Source organism: Pteronotus mesoamericanus, unplaced genomic scaffold, assembly GCF_021234165.1.
Source record: "Pteronotus mesoamericanus isolate MK-2021 breed Mesoamerican mustached bat unplaced genomic scaffold, CSHL_Meso_final contig_41, whole genome shotgun sequence".
In the NCBI taxonomy this organism is placed as follows: Eukaryota; Metazoa; Chordata; class Mammalia; order Chiroptera; family Mormoopidae; genus Pteronotus; species Pteronotus mesoamericanus.
The window spans coordinates 4414052-4438132 of record NW_026555152.1 but is presented as its reverse complement, the minus strand read 5'-3'; the positions used below and the strand labels follow the sequence as shown (position 1 = coordinate 4438132).

The window sequence follows — 24081 nt, the reverse complement described above, 5'->3', positions numbered from 1 at the left end:
ATTGATGTTTCTCTCCCTCTCTCCCCTCCCCTCTCCCTAAAAATTAATAAATACATAAATATTAAAAAACATGTAAGATTGTAGGGTGACTAGAGTCTAAATTCCCTGTGTGGTACAGAGAAAGGACAAAGCTATTGAACAACTTAAGACTTTATGTTAAATAAGCACAAAGAAAAATTGAGGGGTAACCACTAAATGAACAGAAACAGTGTTATAATTCAGTGGAAGAAAACATAAAGCACAGAGAGTAAAGTAGTAAGTTAAAGGAAAAAATAAAATGTAAGTGGACAAATGAAAAAATTGGCAGAAGAAACTTCAAAATCAGATAAAAAAGAATCTGCTATGTATACATTTGTCTGTATCATAATGATAAACTTCAGTTAATCACAGTATCACAAAGTTGAAGAGAAGTCACAAATCATGAGAAGAAATCTGCACCACAGATTATCCACTTGGTATTAATATCCTGAATAAAAAACTTCTATAAATAAATGAGAAAAATGTGAACATCCTGGTCAAACAAGTTATTCACCAAGGAGGACACTGGAATGGCTGGTAAGCATGTGAGAAGATACTGAATCTCACCAGTAATAAGGAAAATGCTAATTGAAACCACGAGATGCATTTCACTCCCGTCATTCTGATGGATTCTTCTGTGGCGCCAGTGGTGAGAAAACACTGCCCTGGAGAAACTCTCCCAGGCGCACACGGAGGCCTATTTCTGAGTGGTCACGGCAGCATTGTCAATAATGGCAAAGAAAAAGTAAAGGAAATAACTTAAATATCCATAAACTAAAGAACAAGTATAAAATTGTCACTCAATGAATATATAGCCATGAAAATGAACCCGAACTACATACAACAAACATGAATGAATCCTACTGAAGCAAAAGCAGTTTAGCTGCCAAACAGCACACAAGCATGACATCACTTCTATAAAAGTAGGCACAAAAGGACTGTATGTGAAGGCTAAACAGGTTGTATGACTATGAAGAGACACATGGGAAGACCCTAAAGAAAGTGATCCAAATGGGAAAGGAACTTCAACAGCAGTGTCTGTTTTACTTAGCTACGTGGTGGGTACTCAAGTATTCATTGTAATTTTCACAACTTTTTGTGTTGGAAAAACTGTTATAAATTTAAAAAGTGAAAAAGCACAAAATGGAGACAACTATTCCAATTTTACTATGTAATAGCAGAGTTGGGGGGTGGGGTTAGGAAATAAGCAAGCTCCTGATATGCTTAACCAAGGATTCCACTTGCTTCCACCCACAGAGAAGGCCCGCTTGTTTCCCTGACAGCTCAAAATGAACAGGGCGAACAGAACTTCCTGCTCCTTGAATCCTTGAACGTGGGCTGTACATAGTGACTTCTGGGGGGAAGGGGAGAGGGAAGAGTGACTCTACTGTGGAGAAACCTGGTAAGTACAACTTAGGACAGGTGACCAAGGTCAACATTAAACCCATATAGATTACGTTGAGTATGTACACTTGATATGACATAGTGAAAATGGCACTTTATTGTGATCTTCCTTCCCCAAACCAGTAACCACAATCTAATCATGAGAAAAACCAGCAAATTCCAGTAGAGGGCCTACTACAACGTCCCTGACCAGTGATGCCTCCAAGGCCCTCACACGTAAGGGAAGTCTGACAAAATGGTACAGCCAAGGGGAGCCCAGGGAGGCATGACAACTGAACGTAATGTGGTGTCCTGGACAGGATCCTGGTACAGAAAGCGGACACTGGCCTAGATCCTTCCTCAAAATACTCTGGGCTCTTCAGAAGGTATAGAATCTCCGATATTTAATGTCTTTTAAAAACTGCTACTGACAGTGGCCATCAAGCACCTACCTGACAAGTTTTGTTTTCTTCCTCCTGGTGCACATCTATGACTAAAAAAATATAATTTAACAAGACCTTTTAAGAGGAAAAAAAATGCTTTCCCTAAGAGGTTGGTGAAGATTTCCCAAAAGACGCAAAGCGGCTTGAGCCAAGTCGGCCTCTGTGGACACAGGAGGGCAGGGATGTGAGGGGTGTGGGTGGTGGTTTGGATCTGAGACAGGGAGTGTGGAAGGTACAGTTAAAGAACAGTCAGGGGCCATGTCAGGGGGAGCCTTTTATGCCATGCCAAGCCCTCTGATCTCCTCCTGCGCAGCGGAGAACCCCTGAACAAATGTTAAACAGTGCAACGATATGATCAGAGTGATGTTGTTAGTTTAGAAAAGTTACTCTGATAAGAAGTTAGATAGAAAGATGGGAGTGTAAGTAGGCCAGTGCTTGAGGATACATTGTTAATCTGGGGAACTGAGATGAGGTACCTTAAAGCAATAGAATATTCAGGCTACAGAGTGTGAGAGCTACGGACTCGGGGCATCGATGGTATTTAGAATTGCAAGGTGGCTGTCAAAAATGGTACTTAACATTGTGACAGTAATTAGGTAAAAGGTGTCAGCCATAATACACATGGGGAACCCCCCAAAATGGAATTTATTTATAAAAAATTGTATATTTATTCTTTCATATTTAAACTTCTCACCTTCAAAGTACTCTCCATTTGATGCAATATACCCAAAACATTTTTCCACTGCTCAATACAGTTTCTAAACTCATCAATTTTGAAGCCTTTCAGTGCTTTGCCATTTTTTATTTCACCACTTCCATATTAGCAAAACATTGTCCTTTAAGGATTTTTCATCTGGGGAAACAAAAAAAAATCTTGCTCAGGGCAAGATTGGGGGAATAGGGAGGGTAGGGCATGGGGGTCATGTTGTTTTTGGTCAAAACTGCTGAACACTCAAGTGCAGTGTGGGCAGATGCACTCGTAAATCACCCATCATGAAATGGGTAAATGTGCTAAAAGAAAAAAAATTCACTGAAGCTGAATGCTCTCCTTACACCACCATCAGCTGGTGCACTGACACAGATGGGTTCCTAGAACACTCACCGAGCAGGGGAAGCCTGTCCTACAAGGGGCCTGACCTCCAGAAGATAATTCCAATTTTTGGGGTTCCCCTCCTTGTACAAATATGAAGGCTGGCTGACATCCCATCACAAGGAGGATATTCTCTTAAAAGTAGGAAGCGGAGGTAAAGGGAGCTAAGTTGGGGCTGTGTTCAAACTACATCTCCAAATATGGGCCCATGTGAGGTGCGCAGAGGGAGAGCACTGCGGGCACGTGGCAGAGAGAACTCGTAAGCGTGTGTATGGCGCCAGCACTGACAGTCGTGCGCTGGAGTATCAAGGCCTAAATGGGACTGCAGAGTTGTCTGAAAAACCAGATTAGGAGTCAGACACAGTAGTCTTGATTTGAACTTAATTTACTAAAAATCCAAGGGACAAGTTTCTTTCTTTTAATTAAAATTTTTTTAAATGCAGGGAATGATCAAAGCTCCAGAAGAAGTGAAGCCACAGCAGGACCACCTGGCCTGGTAAGTGCTGTGACAACGAAAAGGTGAGGAAACCACGGCTGCTGTCCAAGAAAAACACCAGGTGAGTCACGCATGCCATTCACAGCCTTCTGGCAACCACATTTTAAAAAAGTAAAAATAAATGGGTGAAATTAATTTTAACAATATACTTTATATAATCCAATATATCCAAGGTACTATCATTTCAACATCAGTACTAGTCGCCTTTCAGGCAGGTCCTCAGTAGCCACAGGTCGAGGGGAACTGCACAGGCGAAACTTCCAAGAGTCAGCAGGAATCATTATGTATTCTGCCTCCAGGAATGAGAACTAGAAGATGGATTTGTGATCCTGGGATTTCAAGCCTGGGATATTGTAATGACAACAGTGGTGCCACAAACAAAAATCAGGATCACACACTGAATCAACATCTGCTGATCCAGAAAAGATACAATGTTGCTATTACAGAAATGATGACGTTTATTCCCATCAAGAATGATTATCACATTATTATTTAAACTTATCTGAAAAAATCCTGAAATAATTTAAACTGAAGGCACAGAACAAATCGAAATATTTAACTACTTAAGCTTCAAATGACAAAATTCAAATTCAAATATTTCAACAGTAACAATAAATTATAAACAAGTTTTCATCACCAAATATAGTTCTGACCAAAAGCAATAGTCTTTTGTAATAAAACAAAATTAGCTTAAGCTGGTTTCAAGATTTCCATGATAAAAATATTGAATAGTATTGAAAAAAATTTCTTCTTTCAAAATAATTATACCATTGGGTTCAATAAAAGTATTTTATATATAACAAAGTAGCAGTTAGGATATTTGTTGATGGACGGCCACTCCCCAATAAATGACAAATTCTTACAAAATGTTTAAAAAAATAGCAAAGTGGGTTACAAAATTCTACTTGGAGAGTAAGGAAAGAACTTGTTATGTGTCAGTTTGAATATCAAAGCATTTCACTATCAAACTGCTTCCAAAGCCAATCACGATGTAACAGTAATATACTGCATGGGGCACTCCACTGTATCTTGGTTATCTGTCAACTACAGTGTGGCTAACGGGTTGAACAAATTATTAACAATTGCTGTTTCCATTTCTTATTTATTTAAAAGAGATATATTTTAAAAAATCATTATAAAACTAACCGGAAAAAATCAGTGACATGCTAGAATACAATGAACCCTAGCAATACAACTGCTAAGTTTGAAAACAAAGTGGTCATGCTTCATAATACATGGTAGTGTTTTGAAATACATTCTCTGTTCATCAATACCATTTATTACAGAGGTCACTTGTAAATTAGCTCAGATTCTGAACTAGGTTTCTAATGAAACTTTTTTCAAGTATGTATAATATTAATAATGTAAGGATATCTTTCTCTTATTCACTTCTTTATGTGTTCAAAGGACAACCATATTGAATAAAAGACACACAAAATGGGCTGGTCATAGTTTCCACAACATCTCAAAAAATATGAAATAGCCTAAGTGACCAAAAACTGATTGAAAGATATTCACATCTAAAACCTAGTATTTCAGATTTAAAAAAACATAGAACTTTTCACTTTTTCTTAAAATAATTACATTCATAAGTAAAGAAATAACGGGGGAAAGTAAGGGTTTCTAGAACACTCAAGAATCTCACCAGAATAAGATAAAAAATGTCTAGCTTCTACTTAACTGATATATGAGTGTGTATTGAATAGCAATATGGTTTTAGCTTTACCATCTAATGTAATTGCATAAGTTACTGAAACATTTCCCCCTAAGTTTGCTGATAGAAGGATAATACAAACTCTAGAAAATAATTCTCAGCAAAGACTGCTTCAAAATTTTCCTACACAAAACATTTCTTTGGAAATGAATCTTTAATGCTTTTGGACTGTTCAAGTAAATGCAGCTTTTACCATCTCGAGCAGTAAACTATAATTATCTCCCAAATTCCTGTTGCTGGGTAAAATTATCTTTTATTCTCTACTATTCTAATAATGGTATGTTATTTTTTATAAATCTCTTTTGTGGTGTTAAACTTCTATTTTCATCATCTATGAACACTGAGAGATTAAAGAAGAAATGAGCAAGAAAAATCTCCTTATAAACAGCATGAAGTTGTGAAATGTTGGCACCTATGGAAAATGGGAGACAGTTACCATCCACATTTAAAAGGTATCCACTCGCAGCATTGGTACATCAGCAAGAGCATATGTCACTGCTAGTCCCTTCACTGACACTGGTCTTGAGTGTGTGTAACTCATTTTATGACTTGGTCAGTGAAAACAAAGAGCCACCAGAAGTCCTCTAATCTAGCTGGCTGGGTCACAGTTTGGGCAGACTTCATTGTTATAGGTCACATTTTGAAAATATAAACTCACAGGATTAGAAGACTGTTTCCAAGATGAAAGAAATGTGGCTAAATTGAGGAAAACCACTTAAGCAACAACAGAAGAACACGTTAGTGGTTTTGGGCCCTGCAAATACCAGCTGTGTCAGCAGCTCTGAACAACTAGAAACACAATAAAATGAAAGGGTTTTCTTTCCAAAACCTAAAAAAGGAAAGATGTTTAACTCAAAATTAATTTCAAAATCTACACCAGGCTGCCAGGCCAGCAAATAACGGTCAGAGTGACTTTGTTCCTCTGCTCCTTCAACATGGGAACTAGCGCAGAATGGCTCATGCCCACAGTTGATAGGCCATTCACGGCCACGATCATATCTCCACATCTGGACAAAGACAGACAGACAGAAAGACAGAAACACAAACAGACTGTCATGATTTTCATAGTGTTAAAACCATTACCCTGAATTTTTTAGCATGAAAATCACAGTTTCACTTAACTGTCAATGATGAAGGTGTATTATCTACTCTGAGACACATCTGGAGTGATTTTTTGAGCCTCTGTTGGTTTTCCATGACCAATCAAGGACACCCCTGTGCCACCCTCTGCTGTAACTGGTGGGTGATTTCAAGGACAAGAAGATAACTTTCATACAAGCATAAACAAAATATAATTAGGTGATTAATCTTTTATGATTTTTGGTCTTTATAATATGAATATGCTATTTTATCGTTAGCTATCTTAATTTCTCTTTGGAAGTAGGTGGAATGCAAATTATAAACAAATTAACCAAGACCCAAACACGTTAATTTAGCTAAGACAATAGTTAATTCATTTTCTCCTACTCTTTCCTCATAAAATAATGCTTTCCATTTTATAAAATAATATGGTAAAAGACTGATCTGGAGCATACCAATCCTTATCAACTTCTCATAATTTTATTTTGATGTCACTGTCTGTTCCCAAATACTGTAAACTCTCCAGCTGTGCAGCATTTGATGCCAACATTTACTTTTTGACAACTGGTTCCTTCATCAAAAACTAGGCGTTAAGAACTTACAATCACCCACCTCCTCTCTGTATACTTTCTTGATATAACACCTCATTCTTCTCCCAGCACCTGAGCTTTGAAAAAGAAAAGAGGCTGCATGCAGACTGAGTGCATCCTTTCTGCCAGTGGTGACAACTGCCAGGGAGGTGAATGGGAAAGGCTATGGAGCCAGGCGGTCCTGGGTTTGAACTGCAGTCAAACTACTTTCAGCTATTTGATTGCAGGCAAGTTTCTTAACCCTTCTAAGACTTAGTTATCATATTTATAAGCCAGGAATAAACCACCAAAAACACCTCAGACGGTTGTTAAGAGGATTCAATAATACAATCAATCACAAGCACTTTTTACTGGGCCTGGTACACTGTCAACTATCACACATTTGTTCATCAAATATTTATTGAGCCCTGACCAGGTGGCTCAGTTGGTTGGAGCATTGTCCCGTACACCAAAAGGTTGGGAGTTCGATTACCGGTCAGGGTATATACCTAGGTTGCACGTTTGATTCCCGGTCAGGGGATGTATGAGAGGCAACTGATCGATGTTTCTCTCTCTCTCCCCTTCCCCTTCTCTCTAAAATCAATAAAACATATCCTCAGGTGAGGATTTTAAGAAATAATAAATTAAAGATTTAATGAGACCTTACTATATATGCAAGGTAGGGTTCTAGCTGCCAGGGATGTAACAATAAATGTAACAAAACCCTTTCCCCCTTCTCTGAGTAGTTTGCATAAATATATTGTTAGGTAGACTTAAGTGCTGTGGAGAAAAATAAAGCAGAGTCATCTAATGACAGGCTGCGTGGCAAGACTGCTCTGAGCTGCGTGGCAAGACTGCTCTGAGCTAGTTACATCACGATATGTGCAATGCAAGGACTTAGGTTCAGTCCTGTCATTAGATGAGCAAAATAGGGCTATGAGTGGCAAGTTGGTAAAGGTGATGATGCTTCAGTCTAGATCAGGGTTGGAAAATTTTTTTCTGCAAAGGGCCAGGTGGTAAATGACTATTTTAGGCTTTGCCAATCATACGGTCTCTGTCACAATGACTCAGTTCTGCCCCTGTAGCTCAGAAGCAGTGACAGACAACATGTAAATGAGTAAGTGTGGCCATGTTCCAGTAAAACTTTAATTACAAGAACAGACAGCTGCATTTGGAGCTGACCCCTGGTCTAGATCGTGTCTATCACAACAAACATGAATCACATCAGTAAATAAAATAAGACTCACTTTAATCTTCCATCATAATAAGCAGGAGTTCCCAAGACAATGGTTTTAATGAAGAAAGGCTGATTGGTGTGGTTCTCTTCATATCCACCAACAATACTAAAGCCCCAACTTCCCAAATAGCTTCGTCGTAAAACTATATCATGGCAGCTATGAAGGGAACTATAAACAAACACAAACATCAGGAAACAATTTATGGAGGCTTTTTACAGTCTGTTCATCTTTGTTACAATTCTATACCATGTCATACTTACAAAGAAAAAGGGCTACTTTATTTCCTTCTGAATGTATTATTTTGACCACCCATTCTCCAGCACAGATGCAGTCCTAGGTAGACTCAAATTTCTTTCACTTTGTTCAGTCTTCTCTTCCCAAGCGAACATACACACACACAGAGGGTTTAAATAAACCTGGTTATGAGTTACACATCAGAAATTTGTAAGAAAGGGTTCTGAGCCTGTATTTTCTCCCTGCACTGCCATGTCCTCTGATCCGATACCCACTTGTATCTTCAAAATACGCCTCTACTTAAAGGCGGTGTGCGGGTCCAGCCCTGCTGACTTCAGCATTCAGATGAAAGAAATCAGCAGTAGAGCAGATTCCCCCAAAATGTAAGATCCCTCTTTTTAATCTACACAAGGGATTAAAAGTTGGGTGTTTTTTCCTTCTTCACCTAAAATGCTTTCATTTAAAGAGGGACTCTAATTGACAAAATAGGAAAATCAATCCAGAAAACAGTAACAAAAAAAATCTATTTCAGTTTTGCTGCATGGAATAAACAGATATGAAGTAGTTAAATCATCTTTGTCATAAAAAAAATCTCTTTCCATAAGGTCCACATGCAAGGTCCCTACAGGTCCCTGAGATATGAATTCTACTACAATTTTAGGCCTCTGTTTTTTTTAACCAACAACACAAGTCAGCAAGTTAGATTATGAACAAATAATCTAATAATCCAATTGGATAATCCAACGATATCTAATAATCCAATAATATACTTGTTTCTTTGTTGTTCTTTCTGTGAAAGTGCTTTATAAACCACAGAGCACTATACAAATTCTAGTTATTACAAATTCATTACAAATAAAGCTAGGAAGCCCAGAAAATGGCACATTTTTATTGTTTATTTTTATTTTAAATGAGTAATTTTCATACTTTGTTAAGAGTCAAAATGTTTCATCATCATTCAGGTTTAAGATTCTTTTATATGTTAAGAATCTAAACTGATTTGAAAACAAAGATGGTAACGTACAGTCTTCCCACCTCAATATCAAACTACTCAACAATCACCTGGAGGTTCCAATTGCTTTCAGGACCAGACACTGACTGAGTTCAGAATACCTTGGCTGGTCAGTCACAAAGCAGCGACTTCTTCAGAAATATGGTTCAGAGCAGCTGCTCTTGAACTCCAATGGCTGGGCTTAAGACTCTTATGTCCAATAAAAACTGAGCTTTACACCCTGCTATTTTAGGAGAGTTAAAGGGATTAGGAATAAGGGCTTTTAGACAGACTTTTGGGAGAGGACAAGGCCCCACGCTTTGACCTCACACACTAAGCATAGTGAAGGCTAAGCATAGATCAGCATGAACGCCAACAATGACAGCTTTCCTGAGCAGGAGACTGAACGTCCCATCTCATGGCTGCCTACTTACAAGCCTTAACAGAAATTGGACAGATGACTTTATTCATTTTTATAAACAGTTATGTATTTTTAGATTCATTTTTATTACTAAATTTACCTTTTAATGATAAGCACCTAAGAAAAAGTATCATTTTCTTTTGTAAATTGATTTCATATTGCTACTTTTGTCTAACCAAAGCCTTCTTCCTCTCCCTCAGTGAGTGAATTTACTGGGTTCCACACTAATAAACGTTGTAATTATGATTATTTTATAAAACAAAAAAAACTGTCAGTACCTTGGAAGCCCAAGCCACATGACCCACGATGGGGACCAGCTGGCATCATACTCATTTTCACTGAACGTGCTTGGCGACTCGTCCGCGGCCTGCGTGGCCTCCTCAACAACTTGGACCTCAAGCGCTTTAAGGGCAACAGTGGGGGATGCAGCACTGGCTTTCAGCATAGCAACAGCCTCACTGTGACTTAAACTGGTCAAATCAATGCCATTGATATTCAACAATACATCCCCTGTTCAAAGGATGAGACAAAAATAAAAAATAAAAAAATAAAAAATGAGCCAACCTACCAAGTGATTATTTTCCTGCAAATTCTCCTACTGGTAAACTAATCAACAAAAGTTAGTTTCAATGACTCAAAGGACCATTTTTTTTTTTTTTTTTTTACTTATTTGTGATTTTTATAATACTGAAAAAAATCCAATCCATGGAAAACATTCCAAAACAACTCAAAAATTTAAAATAATTTCATAGTATATGGGAAAAAGTGTGGCTCGAAGCACCATGACTCACCTAGAAGTCCAAGCCCTTAGCCCTGGCATGTCATAGGTTTAGCCGGGTACAGGCCCTGGCACATTCTCTTCTTTAAGATTCAGTGATTTCTACTGTTCCAATGAAAAAATTATTTGATAGTTTGCATCTAGGAATTAATTTTCCTATTCCATTTTATATTTACAAAGTTTTATACATAAAGACAGCCCTGCATAGTTCCCTCAGTGCAATCATATCACAATATGGAAAGAAGATATCCTTGGGCCCACACAAAGAAATGAAACTTGTGGTTTGAACATCTTCTCTTGCTTGAGAAAGAAAACAAGTAATTGTTCCTCTGTCAAGAAATATAACAACAAGGGCAATGAGGACTAAATAAAAGGTTGGGAAGGAAAGGATTACTTCTGTAGGAAGCACACACATTTGTACCAAGAAAGCCTACAGAAAACCCTCCTCTCCCAAAACATCATTTATTTTTCAGACTGTTAAAGCAAAACATTCTCATTGTAGAAACTTAGAAAAAATAATAAATAACAAGGAAATACAATTACCCCCAATTCTAGAATTGTAAAAATAACTTAAAAAATAGCAGTCTTATTAAAATATTATTCATATAACATTGATTCATTCAAAGTTACAATTTTATGTTTTTTAGTACAGTCACCGAGTTGTGCAATTATCACACATCATCTGACGATGACCCCAGAAAACATGTACCAAACAGCAGTCACTTCCCTTCCATCAGCCCTACGTAATCACTACTCTACTTTCTATCTCTATAAATCTGATCATTCTGGGCATATCACCTAAATGGAACCAACACATGGTCGTTTATGACTGGCTTCTTTCCACAGGTATGTTTTCAAGCTTCAACTATACTATAACTTGTGTCAATACTTCATTCCTTCCTAGAGCCAAATAATATTCCATCATATTACTACATTATATTAATCCATTCAGTAGCTGATTAATCCATCATATTACTACATTATATTAATCCATTCAGTAGAATCCATTTATGAAAAATGCTGCTATGAAAGTTCACGTACAAGTTTATGTGGTGCCACATTTTCATTTATTCAGGAACAGAATTGTTAGATCTTACAGTAACACTATGTTAACTTTTTGAGGAACTGCTAGACTGTTTTCCAAAACAGCTGTACCATTTTATATGTACAGCTGGCAATGTATGAAGGTTCCAATTTCTCTACATCCTTGCCAATGTTTGTTACTGCCTGTCTTTTTTATTATGTTCATCATTGTGGATGCGAAGTGGTTTTGATTTGCATTTCCCTAATAACCAATGACACTGAGTATCTTTTCCTATGATTATTGGCCATCTGTATATCTCCTTTGGAGAAATGTCTATTCAGATCCTTTGCCCATTTTTCAATTGGGTTATTTACCTTTTTATTTAGAGTTCTTTAGGTACTCTAGACACAGGTCCTTCATCAGACACTCAATTAACAATTATTTTCTCCCATTCTGTGGGTTATCTTTTCACTTTCTTGGTGGTGTGTGTCCATCAAATTTGTAATTTTGATGGAAGTCCAGTTTATCTGTTTTGTTGTTGCTTGTGTTTTTGGTGTCATGTCTAAGAAAACCATTCCCTAATCCAAGGTCATGAGTATTTACACTTATGTTTTTCGCTAAACGTTGCAGATCCTACATTTAGGTTTTAGATCCATAATCAGTTAATTCTTGTATGTGGTGTGAGGTAGGAATCCAATTTCACTGTTGGAAAAATAGCTTTTAAGACTGCCTTTCCACATGAACCAACCCAGTGTATGAAGAATGTTGTTTTTATCCCTACCACCACTATTACTGAAATTATATAGTATTCATGTGGATCATGAACTTGTAAATGTGCTAATCCCTAAACCCACTCACTACCTTTTAAAATGTGTCTTCTGCTCTTGTCCCTTGTGAACCCCTCCCACTTTATTCTGAGCAACATTTGTATTTTGGAGATGGTCCTTCAGAGACTCTAGCCTGCAGGTCATGGGCTACAGAAATCTCTGAAGAGTCTTTTCCAATGTAAAATAATCCAACAGTCTGAATAACTGTTAGAAAATGTCAGGCTTCGGCTCTCTGTTTACATATGCAAAGGACATTTCAAAGGAAAAAAAAGTCATGTCCATATTCTCTAAGTACAAAAGTTGAATTCAGGGAGAAGATGTGGTGAAGTTATTGAAGAGTCTATCTTACCTCTCTTGATTCTGCCGTCGCGTGCAAGGCAGCCATTAGGCGGCACACTGGTCACAAAGATGGGCAGCTCGCCACTCTTACTTCCTCTGCCCCCAGCGACTGTCATTCCAAGGGATTCGTGTGGCTCCTTCTTTACAGTAATGTGTTTTTCTTGACATGTAACACACTGGGTAAGATCCTAAATTGTGAGAGAAAAAAATTCATTGAATATATTCACTGGAATGAATTATATACAGCAAGGAAAACAGCGTAAACTAATGTAAAAACTTGTATGGCAACTGTAAGTCATTTTTTTTTTAATCCCTTACTATAGAACTGAAAGTGATACACAGTTCTTCATAGGTACAAACACTACACTGATCACTGTGGATCACTATGTCAAACTTAGGACTACTGTATTTTCATATGACTATTTATGAAACAGAAACAACTCAGGGCTGTTGACACATGGAGGTTAAAGTAAAATAGGCACATCATGTGTATAGTTAGTTACCTTAAACTCCAACATATAATTAATTCTATATAATTCTATAAAAGTAATGCATTTGAGTTTTAAGGTCCTTAAGATGAGCCAATTAACTTTTCTTCCATCTTTCTTTTATATTCTTTGAAAGAAAAGTTGACAGATTACTACAAAAGTAAAGTGTTTTGCCAACTGCCAGAAACAAGCTACAGACCTATCTTCTGATTCTTACTGATGAGGATTATCAGAATAATCTGTCATGAAGTGGGTGCAAATCTACCTTCAAAACCACGAAAAACTAAAAGGATATGAAATAACTAAATTTTTAAATAAGTTAATGACAGGGAAATAAATTCCCAACAAACTATATCCTCAAGGGAAAGCTATTTTTAGTGGCATTTGTTATTGCCACTTATTACTGAGACACTCCTGGAAGAAAAGATTAATACATCGCCTTTTTTTTTTCCTGAATTAGAATCCATAAAAAAACAAGGTATACATATTGATATTAACATTAAAATAACAATAGCTAACTTTTACTGAGGGTTTACTATGTGCAAAGCTAATAGGTTTACATGCATTATTTCACTTCCTTTTCACAATGTCCCCATTTATAGACAAGGGAACAACCTTAGAAAGATCATGGAACTTGCCCCAAATCATACAACTCTAAGTGGCTGCACTGGAATTTGAACTGATCTTTTTTGTTTTTGTTTTTTTTTAAAGATTTTATTTATTTATTTTTAGAGAGAGAGTAAAGAAGGAAGAAATAGAGGGAGAGAAACAGCAATGTGTGGTTGCTTCTTGTATGTCCTGTACTGGGGCCCTGGCCTGCAACCCAGGCATGCTCCCTGACTGGGAATCAAATCAGCGACGCATTGGTTTGCAGGCTGGCACTCAATCAGTCCACCGAGCCACACCAGCCAGGGCTGATGTGAGTTTTATATATGTAAACTCACATATAAAAATATGTAAAAAATATATATTAACATAGGGTTTGTATATGTACACATAGTACAATGCACTATGTATATCTATTGCTTATATATACCTGCACCACACAGGTACTATCCCAGTAAATTGAACAGTAGAAGCTAAGGTCTCATAACACTTACCAACTATAAGAGAATGTTGCAGATAATGAAATAATTACACTAATGTTACTAAAAATGATAACAATGGAAGTACACGAATTATATTTACAGAATTTAACATTTCCTTTAGAGGCATAAAGTCAGAGTTGCCTTGCATATATCTGTTAACTCTGGTCCTGGAATCCCTGCACTCCTGAAATTTTATCAAGGGAACTATCTGTAATACAGCAGAGCATTCCTAGAAAATGTTATGACCTAAGAGAACACTTGTAAATGTCTTAAGGTGATCTCCTATATAAAGGTATGGAATCTGTTAGTATCCTTTAAAATTGGGCAAACCACTTTAATATGAAGACAAGTCACGTGAACTCAACCTTGTGTGTACTGACTGAAGCATTTCTGCTCTCAGGTATTTCATCATTTAAGGGTAGTGATTTTATTGCTCTGAGGGCTGAGATGAATGCATTGTTTCCCTCAGGACAAAATCTAACTTCAGTGATTATACTCAGTAAGCTTCCAGGAAAGTTCTCAGGATTCGACACCATATGAATGTTTAGCCAAACAGCTACTAAGAAATGTAGTAACAAACCACTGTATACTTTATTTTTAATGACTATAAACATCTGAACAGGTTGTTTTGGTGAATTTGTACGTCTGTTTCTCCTGAGAGACTTTTATTTTACTAAATCAGAATTTTACATAACAAATGCAATAGTAAATAGCTAAATTAACACTTAGAAGTACATTTCATGTGGTTGTTCTACCTAACAAGTTTTGCAGAGAACCTAGACCAAGAATAAATTTGGCATTGCAATTTAAAACATTGTCACATAAAATTAAAGAGAATAAGAATTAGCAGAATTAAAACAAAAAAACATATGTACCCCAAACAAAATGAAGTAAGCAGTTATCTATATGAATGTTGAAATGATTAAGTACAGTTTTTAAAATTGTTTCATGTCTTAAAAGTACAATGTCAGACACCCATATCTCAAATTATTGTAGAATTCAATGAAAGAAAAGATTCAATAATCAATTTTTGGCTTATAGTATAATTCTTAGGAATATATATCTTGTAAAGCGAGGACAAGCTATCTGAAACAATTCCTATTAAAGATTCCTATTCAACACACTAACTCCTTTTTCATAGTCATCATTATGAAGGCAAAATTACAGGTTTCCTTGATACATTTTGGTTTTTGTTCAGAAATGAGAACAGAGTCTGTGGTTATAATTTCATGTAAGTATTACAAACCAAAGACCAATGTACAAGTCTGTACTTAAGCTCAGAAAACTAGATAAACCTGATGGGCCAAAAATAGTCCTGTCTTTAAGCAATGCTTTCTAGGGTACCTGTGACATTCCAGAGGTAATCACTTTCTCAAATACTGAACTTAACATTAAAAAGCCATCTTAGCACACAGGGAACTTCTATGGTTTTTAAGCAGACCAATGAATAAGTTTTTGTTTGCTAAAGCAATTTAATTTCACTTAAGAGAAAGTGACTTTGGAAGCTCACGTTTAGTTTATATGTTCACATAGTTGGGTGAACATCATTGTTGAAAAATCCTGGCCTATCAGAACCTGAGTTCAAGTGCAGGATCACATGAAGAAAATAATATAAAAAGTGCAGTAAAGTACCACCTTTTTTTGATTTTTGCAACTAAAGTTAGAGAGTATCAAAATTCTCAGTACAGGTATACATGTCCTAGGAATATATTATAACAACAGTGAAATCTTAAAAGAAGCTGTAAAAATGCTCAATATATGGGAATTTAAAATAATTTAGGGTAATATTCCTATAAGCTATAATATAAAAAGAAATGTGCTATACTAGTACCTATCAAAATGTATGATTTATTTCTAATTCTGTTGTTGTAGGCAGCCTGCTCAATTGCTAAGTATAGACCTGTCCCTCACAGTCTTCATTTTGCTTTTTCAGATAACTGCTACATTAAATGAGCAACCTAAGATAAAGCCCACATTCAAGCAGGACTAAAGCCCCCACAAAAAGCCCAAACTTTATGACACAAACAGAATTTTGGCACATGCTCTGCTCTTCATCCTTCGTCATATGTAAAATGCATGTCTGAACAGAGGTGTGGGAAATAGGCCCGAAAGCAACATGACACGCACTGGGCAGGGTACTCGTTCTTTGCTGTTTCCCAAGTGCTTAGACACCAGCCACATGGGTTGGTGTGCTGGGCCGCTTAAGGCCAATGGTGGAGCAGAGCCAACCTGCAAAATCACTTCCTTAGCATCATGTCTCTTGTTAAAAGCATGAACCATGAGTTGCTTCAAATCTGCTCTCTCCAGGGTTTTTTATTAATCATTTATTCATAAAGCATTGAAATTCCAGACTGAATACTGAGCAGTTTTGGAGGAGGCTTGAAAGTGGGCTCTATCTTGGGTTGGGCTTTATCAAGCAGGACTATAGAAAATTTTTTTCTGGAGGATCAAACACTTCTCATCAAACACCTGGCAGAAGGACCTTCTTCACTAAGAAACAGTTCCCATTGTCTGAGGAACTGAGGCAATACAGTCACTCTCCAAGGCAGCAAGACATGTACATTTCATATCCTCAACATCCATGCTCTCCTTCTCCACCAGAATAACAGCCCTCATTTAAATTTTACCAGCTTGTAACAATGATCTTTTGAGGGTGGATAAATTAAAACACACACACAGAACACCTCACCTTATGTGAGCTGGGTCTGCTGTAATAGAGCGCCTGTGCATGGTGCTGGCTGCTGCTCGGAGCTCCTGCTTCTCTGACAGTGTTACCAGGCTGGGCTTTCCCTGGTCTAGCAATTGTTAAATTCACCCTTTCTCCACTGGCCTGGAGAAAACACAGACATTATCACTGGTCATTGATGATACTTTTCACTGTAAAAATGATAGGAAGTATAATTTCCAATGCACTATCATTATACCAGAGCCTTGCTTGGGTAGTGACTGCAGCACCTGCTGGTGGGGAGGAAGGGGTTTGTCGAATGAGTTAATATTTGAAAACTTCTGCAGTTGAATATCTCTCACACCCCGCCCCCCGCTCGCCACACACACCCCTCTTAGATATGCGTTTCCCAGCCCTACCTCCAAAATAACCAAGCAAAGCAGTAAAATTGCCTGTGTTTTCATCTCTCCTTCATTTCTTGATTTTTAAAAAATATTTCTTTGCCCCTTCAATACTGGCCTTGGCACTGAGAGGGCGACAGCAAAGGAAAGAAGATACATAGGAAGAACTGATTCAAAACGTGATTATAATCCCTTGTGATTTTTGACATAATCTCATGGTGGCTACTTTGGAAGTAATATTCAACAAAACAATGCACAGCTTTGTTTCTACTTGTGATAAGTTTCAGTTAGAATAGGACATTAGCTTAAACAGTCCTAAAGAGAAGGATTATAGAGATCCTGTATAACAAGGTATACATATCTTATCACATGTACTCACCTGCATTGTATATGACACACCCACCTACACATCCTTAAGTATTATAGTAAATTACTTCAGAGGTTTATGACTATTATTTTAAATTTAGAGGTCCATTATCTATACACCTACATTTTAAACACAGATTCATATCTAGTATATTTTTAAAATGTTACTTAATATTTATTTTAAATTATGTTATCTTTGCATTTAATGTACAGGCCTAATTTATTTAATGTTGATTCTTGGTCATGACCAAAATTCCCAATTTTATTATTATTCCTATCGGAAAATATGAAAGCCTACTTTCAAGGAATTATGGTAGAAAGAGGGGAACTCTCCCATAGCTATAGTCAACAATGATAAGAAATTACTTTATTTTTAGTTCTTCAATTGGAAAATAAGTGATAACCAACTTTAGGGACCCACTGAAAATCACTTTCCTATTCAGACATTTTATTAAACTAGTTCCAGGCAAGTTCTTTAGAATAACTGAAAGATGCTTAGCATAGCCAGATATCCAAAGCAGAGTGTGGGACAAATTAAAAAACTAAAGGACAAATTAAAAAATAGAATGTTTAGAATCTTGATATTTACAATTCTGACACTTCAGATGATTTAGATCGTACCATGTGAAGTGGTGGGATGCTCCCTTTGCGACATCATTTCAATATATAGGGTTATTTTCATTTTGCTTAATACCTGATAACTGCCAAACACTTCAAAATCAGTATTTCAACTTTAGTGGAAAATCCCTGTTTATACAAACTTTAAACAGAAGTAGATCATTGACCTTCCTAGACAGCTTAAAAGACAAAATTCTTTGCATGTCATGGAAGTGGGCATTTAGCCTTTAAGTGATGAACCAACATTTGCATTTAGACTAACTTTGAACAGGCTGCACACCTGATACTCCGGGGTTCAAACACAGCCAAAGAGTTGGGGTAAAGATAAGATTTTTAAAAATGGAGGATGCCTAAGTGACAGCACCCATAATTCATAAGTAAGTAGCAAGCCTCATTGCTGGAAGTCTAAATTGGTATGATCTTTCTGGAGGGAAGTTAAGCAAGCGGTCTTACACTTGAAAACAAAATGTAAGTTATGAACACAACATGCCTACTACACAGCTATTACAAATCATGATGTAAATCTGTATTTACGGTCATGATAAGTCCAGAACATACTGTTGATGTAAAGAAAAAGCTACAAACTAGAATTTATAAGATGAGTGCATGTGTTAAATATTTGTGAAAATATGTACCTATTTATCTGTGGACATATATATAAAAAGTGTTTATAACAATGTTCTCCAAAACATTAATGCTGATATCTTGGGGTGTTTAGATTGAATGTGATCTCAACTTCCTTCTTTATTTTCTATACTTTGTCTTTATGATTTTCTTTTTGAGACATGGAGTACATATTTTTATAGTCGCCAAAACATTAAGACATTTTTTTTTCACAAAGAAACTTAAATTGAGCAACTTCAGTTTTCTATAGTTTGGGAAACATGATGCAACTATTTAACTATTTGGATTATAAAAATCCAAATATACAACATATTATCGTGAAAAACTTTTAATGTATTTTCTACCTTTGTATCTACATTTTTCAGGTTTTGGTTAGAAATTTAGTGAGGACCATCTATTTTGGAATTATAGAGTATTTTAACACTGCCTAAAATATATAGAGTCAATCTATTTCTTTCTGTCTTACTGATCTGACTTCTCACTTTATAAAGTCCACTCAGCTCTCCTGTTTCCTTTAACAAGTCCCATGACTGGATTAACTTTCTTCTTTTTTCCCAACCCTGACCCTTCCGTGATGGAATTGTCTTCACTGGTGTAGCAGCTGACGGGCATCCACAGGTGGAGGTCCAAATGCTGCCTCTGATTTCAAGAAATTTCAAGGCACGCAATTTCTTTAAATCTCAAGTCTATGAAGTGAGACCAATAACTGAATCTCCCCTCAATGCAACATGGCTCTGTGTGTGTGTTTCTGTAAGGCTACACTGAACCAGAAAGTTAAAAAAAGGAGCAAGTTAAACAGGATTGAGACTTGGATTTTCTTATAGTCTTAAATTTTCATTGTTACTTGATCCTATGAAGTATACACATTTTTAGTGACTCTCAACCTACTTAATTCCTGATGCTCAAATATATTAATGCTTGGTTTCCTGTATAGTGTTTTGTTGTGCTTAAAATAAAAGACATTTTTGTTTCACCTTGACCTCTGTAGGCAGTACCTGCATTGGGCTGAATTCCATGGCAGGTCACAGAACCTGAAATCTCTGGATGGTTTTCTAATTTATCTATTTTAATGTTCTTATGACAACATAGTTTTTCTATAATAACTACCCTTACTTTCTCCACAGGGATACTATGAGAAGTAATGTTATGATGTGTTTGAAATGCTTTAAATTCCTTAAAATTAAAAAAAAAGGCATTATAGAGATCCTTAAAATTAAAAAAAAGGCATTACAGAGATAAGAGTTATTCTTAATAAAAAATGATGTCCATCTATTGTAAGTTAAGAGACAAGTCAGAACCTTAGTAATCATGGCTCCTTTGAGCCTCACTTTTCTCATTTGTTAAATGTGGACAACACCATCCGTTATGTCTAGTACTAGATGGAACCTAGGGAGCCAATGAGAAATGGACGTGAAACTTTAGAGACTTTACCCTAGAAATAACCAGCCTAAAGTTCAGGGAACACAGTGTTTAGAAAAGATTCCATCTAACTATAATGAAGTTATACAACTGGATTTTGAAGAATTTAGACAGCCATGCTTGATTTTTCCAATGAAAAATAAAATATGCCCTAGATTCTTATGTTACTGGCCAATGAAACAAATATTGATATATGGTAATGAAAACCAAGCATCTGGAGAGTATGTCTCAAGTTTACCTGAATGATCTGGGCGGCAAGCTCAGGAGTCCCGTGCTTCAGGTCATGCCCATTGATGGCAAGCACACGATCGTTGCTGCTGAGCCTCCCATCCTGCGCAGCAAGCCCCCCTTCCAACAAGTCAAGAATAAAAACTCCTGGTTCATCTGTCCTTCGTACGAGTTTGATGCCGAGCTGTTCACCAGAGTCCCGTTTATGAAGAACCACATGGAAAATCTCTTCTCGTGGAGAGTTCCCATCAGAATGGTTATATGCTCGGTTACCAAAGCGTCTCTCTCGAAGAACAGTGAGCTGCAAGGTACTGCAGGGCTGAGAAAGGACAGCTCTGGCATAATTGTGGGACACATTGCTAATATCATAGTTGTTGACCTAAAAAAAAAAAAAAAAAAAGAATTATTACCAAAATGTGGCAATCTTTTCCCCCCACTTTGTAGAAATAACATTTCGAAAAGAAACTAACATTGTGACATGTTATACAATCATTATTTACAAAGAAATCCTCTCTAAAAAATCCTGAAATTAATGTACAATGATGAGCATTCAATAGAGAATAACAGTTAGGAACACAGGGTTAATGACAGTCTTGAATTAGCATCTTTGGTTCTGACATGTAACTTGTTGGAGTGTGCTTCCTCATGTGTAAAATGTGTTACACAGGTGGGACTGAATTCAAGGTAAGAAGAAAAAAATACAATCCATGTATATGGGGACACAGGAGAAATTACAAAATTCTATCTTTATATATCTTTATATAACTTATATTTAACTTTATATAACTTATCTTTATATAATTCAGGTTCCACAGTACCACAATTTTCCAAGTTTTAAATTTATGAATAAGAACAAAAAGGTGCAAATTAACAGCATTAAAATAGATACCTGAAGAATCTGATCTCCAGCAAGGAGTCTCCCATCTCTGGCGATTATCCCATCCCGATAGACTTCCTGAATAACAATGTTAATCAGTGGTGTTTCATTGCCACCCACAATGCTAATTCCTAACTGAATATAAGGGTTAGAACGGTGAATTTCGATCGTGGTAATTTCGCCTTCTGGTAAACCAGGTGGCTGTAGTGTGGCTGCCAAGTTAAAAATGAGAGAGAAAAATAGATGAAAAGAAAACAAATGTTTTATATTTTGATGTTCTTCTGGTAAATAAGTCATCTTCTGTTAACATATGATCAATAACTGACAAATCCACTGGATAAGAAAAACAGAATGACAAAAATATCTATGTTAAGATTATTAAACATTTCCTCTTCTGAAGGTGATCAGTATATAACCAACAAATAGCTACTATGTATCAGATCACTAGGGAAGACACAGTGATCTGATAAATAAATATTAAGAGAATGTCATCTTGTCCTAACTGATAACAGAAAGTCTGAACCATTAAACTGTAAAGAGTGCAAGGCAGTATATAGAAAATACTAACTCTGTGGTATGTAATCATCATAGATTTTGAGAGAGCAACCACATCAGCTCTAAGAAGAGGTGGGTCTTGAGCCTTAGGAGGTGAAGAAAAGTTATAACTCTGTCAGGGAAAATTGGAAATGTTCAGTAACATTTGGAATTTATAAGAGACAATCATATTTAAAAGCCAACTATTGAGATATGCTCAAGATCTAGGACTACAGGCTTTCTGTTTGTTCCTGGTAGGTTGTATAGTCAGATTAGTGGCTGCCACCAGGGGAGAGCAACAGTCACAAGTGTGGCCTTGAAGACAGACAGATATCCAGCTATTCATTGGCAGTATGAGCTTGACCAATTAATCTCTCAAGACTCAGTTTTCTCATCCTTAAAAAAAAAAAATCTCATAATATTATTACAAGAATTTAATGAGTTAATTTATGTAAAGTGCTTGGTACAGGGCCAGACACAGAGTAAGCACTTAATCTGACGTATTATTTTTGCCATGCTTGATGTTATTGATTTCTTAGTCAAGAAGCAACAAACTTCTGAACACATGAGTAGACAAGAAGCAGCATGTTATCGACTAGTGAATTCATGGACTACAACAGAGGAAAGGTAAGAAGGAGCACCTTCCTCCAGGGTAAGGTTCATGTTCTGTTTCTAAAATGCCAACTGTTAGACTTAAAAGTTAGACTTTTAAGTTAGACCTAAAAGGGTGATTTTTGTGGTATGTAAATTATATCTTAATAAAGTTATTTTTTAAAGAGGAAAAATGCACATTGGGAAAATCATAGGGAACAGTAGGAAAGAAGCAAATGTCTGATTTTAAAACATGAAAAACAAAAGAAAGTGGTAAATGGCACATACCGTCAGCAACAGCGCTCTCCTCAAAGGCAGGGTTGTCCAGGCCTGGCTCCTCAGTCCATGCAGGAAGAGAGGCTGAGGTCAGGTTCCGCTCAATGGGCACTGTGCCTGTCCCTGAGCAGTCTGTTTCGGGTGATAGGGTACCTGGGAGATCTAGGATAGTGGTTCCATTCTCATTCTCAGTCTCTGTCTGAGTTTTACTAGTTTTTCTTCTCTCTAGGGCAACTCTCCGATGAGAAGCTCCTGGACATCTAGAAAGAGAGCATTAGGTGGTTTCCATGCACAAAGCACCAAGAGGTACCCACAGCAGTACATAATTCCACTCAAACTAAATTCTTACACTCCACATAGCCAATTTAAGACAAGGCATCGGCATAAACAATGGTTTGGTATATATCTCAAAGAATACTTCAATAAAAAATTATATTCAGGTATATGCTAGTACCAGAAACATAGACTATACAGTATAGTTGACTCTATATTGTAGGACTTATTCTGAAATTGTGATTACAACTCTTTTTTACAGGTTAAATGGCTTAACCACAGGAGTGGAAATCAACAGTCTTCTTCCTTACCAAGGCCTTAAATGCATAGGCCTTAAGTGCCAATTTGCTGCTACACTCTCACGGCCAGCGTTACACATTTACTCATTAGTGGAGATGAATGCTTGTGAAGCTTTACCATTCACAGGAAAGCACAGCAAAGGCCCAAATAACTTCATTATAGACATAGAAGGAAATTTAAAAAAATCTCCTAGTTTATACAATTGGAATTGCAATAGTGGAATTACGGATATGCTATGTAAGTTAAAAATATATTCCAAGTTCTTAGGAAACTTATATAAGCATCAAGAAATGAGAACTGTTAACTTGCTATTTACTTATTTAAGCAAACAAAAGGGTAGACAAGTGCTTGCTTAAACATTTAAGTAGAATCCTACCCAGATTAGAAATGTCTTTTCCATTTGACCCTTTCACTGGACAACATGACTACAGCCTACTTTGAAGAGTGGGAGAAGGAAAGGGGATTTGTGAAGGAGCGCCAGACACGTATTCCTAGAGCGGGACATGGCTCTCACATCATGTACTTTCATGTTGGGATAAGAAGGTATAGAAAGGTAAAGTTTTATGTCTAGGATTGCAGATCTTCATTCATTGACAATATTTTTAAAAATTTAAAATTTTGATAAAAATTGAGTATAGGATTAAATCCAATTAAAATTGGAAGCTATCCCTTAACTACAATAGCAATA

The 24081-nt window shown here is 36.7% G+C and overlaps 1 protein-coding gene across 2 annotated transcripts in view; it reads right to left on the bottom strand.

Annotated features, from left to right (window-relative positions):
* Positions 1–4139: 4139 nt before the first annotated feature.
* LNX2 (ligand of numb-protein X 2) overlaps positions 4140–24081 on the bottom strand; it is a 48291-nt gene continuing 28349 nt past the window's right edge. For both annotated transcript variants that reach the window (XM_054577129.1, XM_054577130.1), the window contains 8 exons: positions 22833–23080; positions 21432–21631; positions 20553–20921; positions 16911–17051; positions 12656–12833; positions 9956–10187; positions 8041–8199; positions 4140–6151 (listed from right to left, as the gene is read on the bottom strand). In XM_054577129.1, the coding sequence (XP_054433104.1) occupies positions 6016–6151; positions 8041–8199; positions 9956–10187; positions 12656–12833; positions 16911–17051; positions 20553–20921; positions 21432–21631; positions 22833–23080 (1663 nt within the window). In that variant the 3' untranslated portion in view covers positions 4140–6015. The remainder of the gene's footprint in view (positions 6152–8040; positions 8200–9955; positions 10188–12655; positions 12834–16910; positions 17052–20552; positions 20922–21431; positions 21632–22832; positions 23081–24081) is intronic.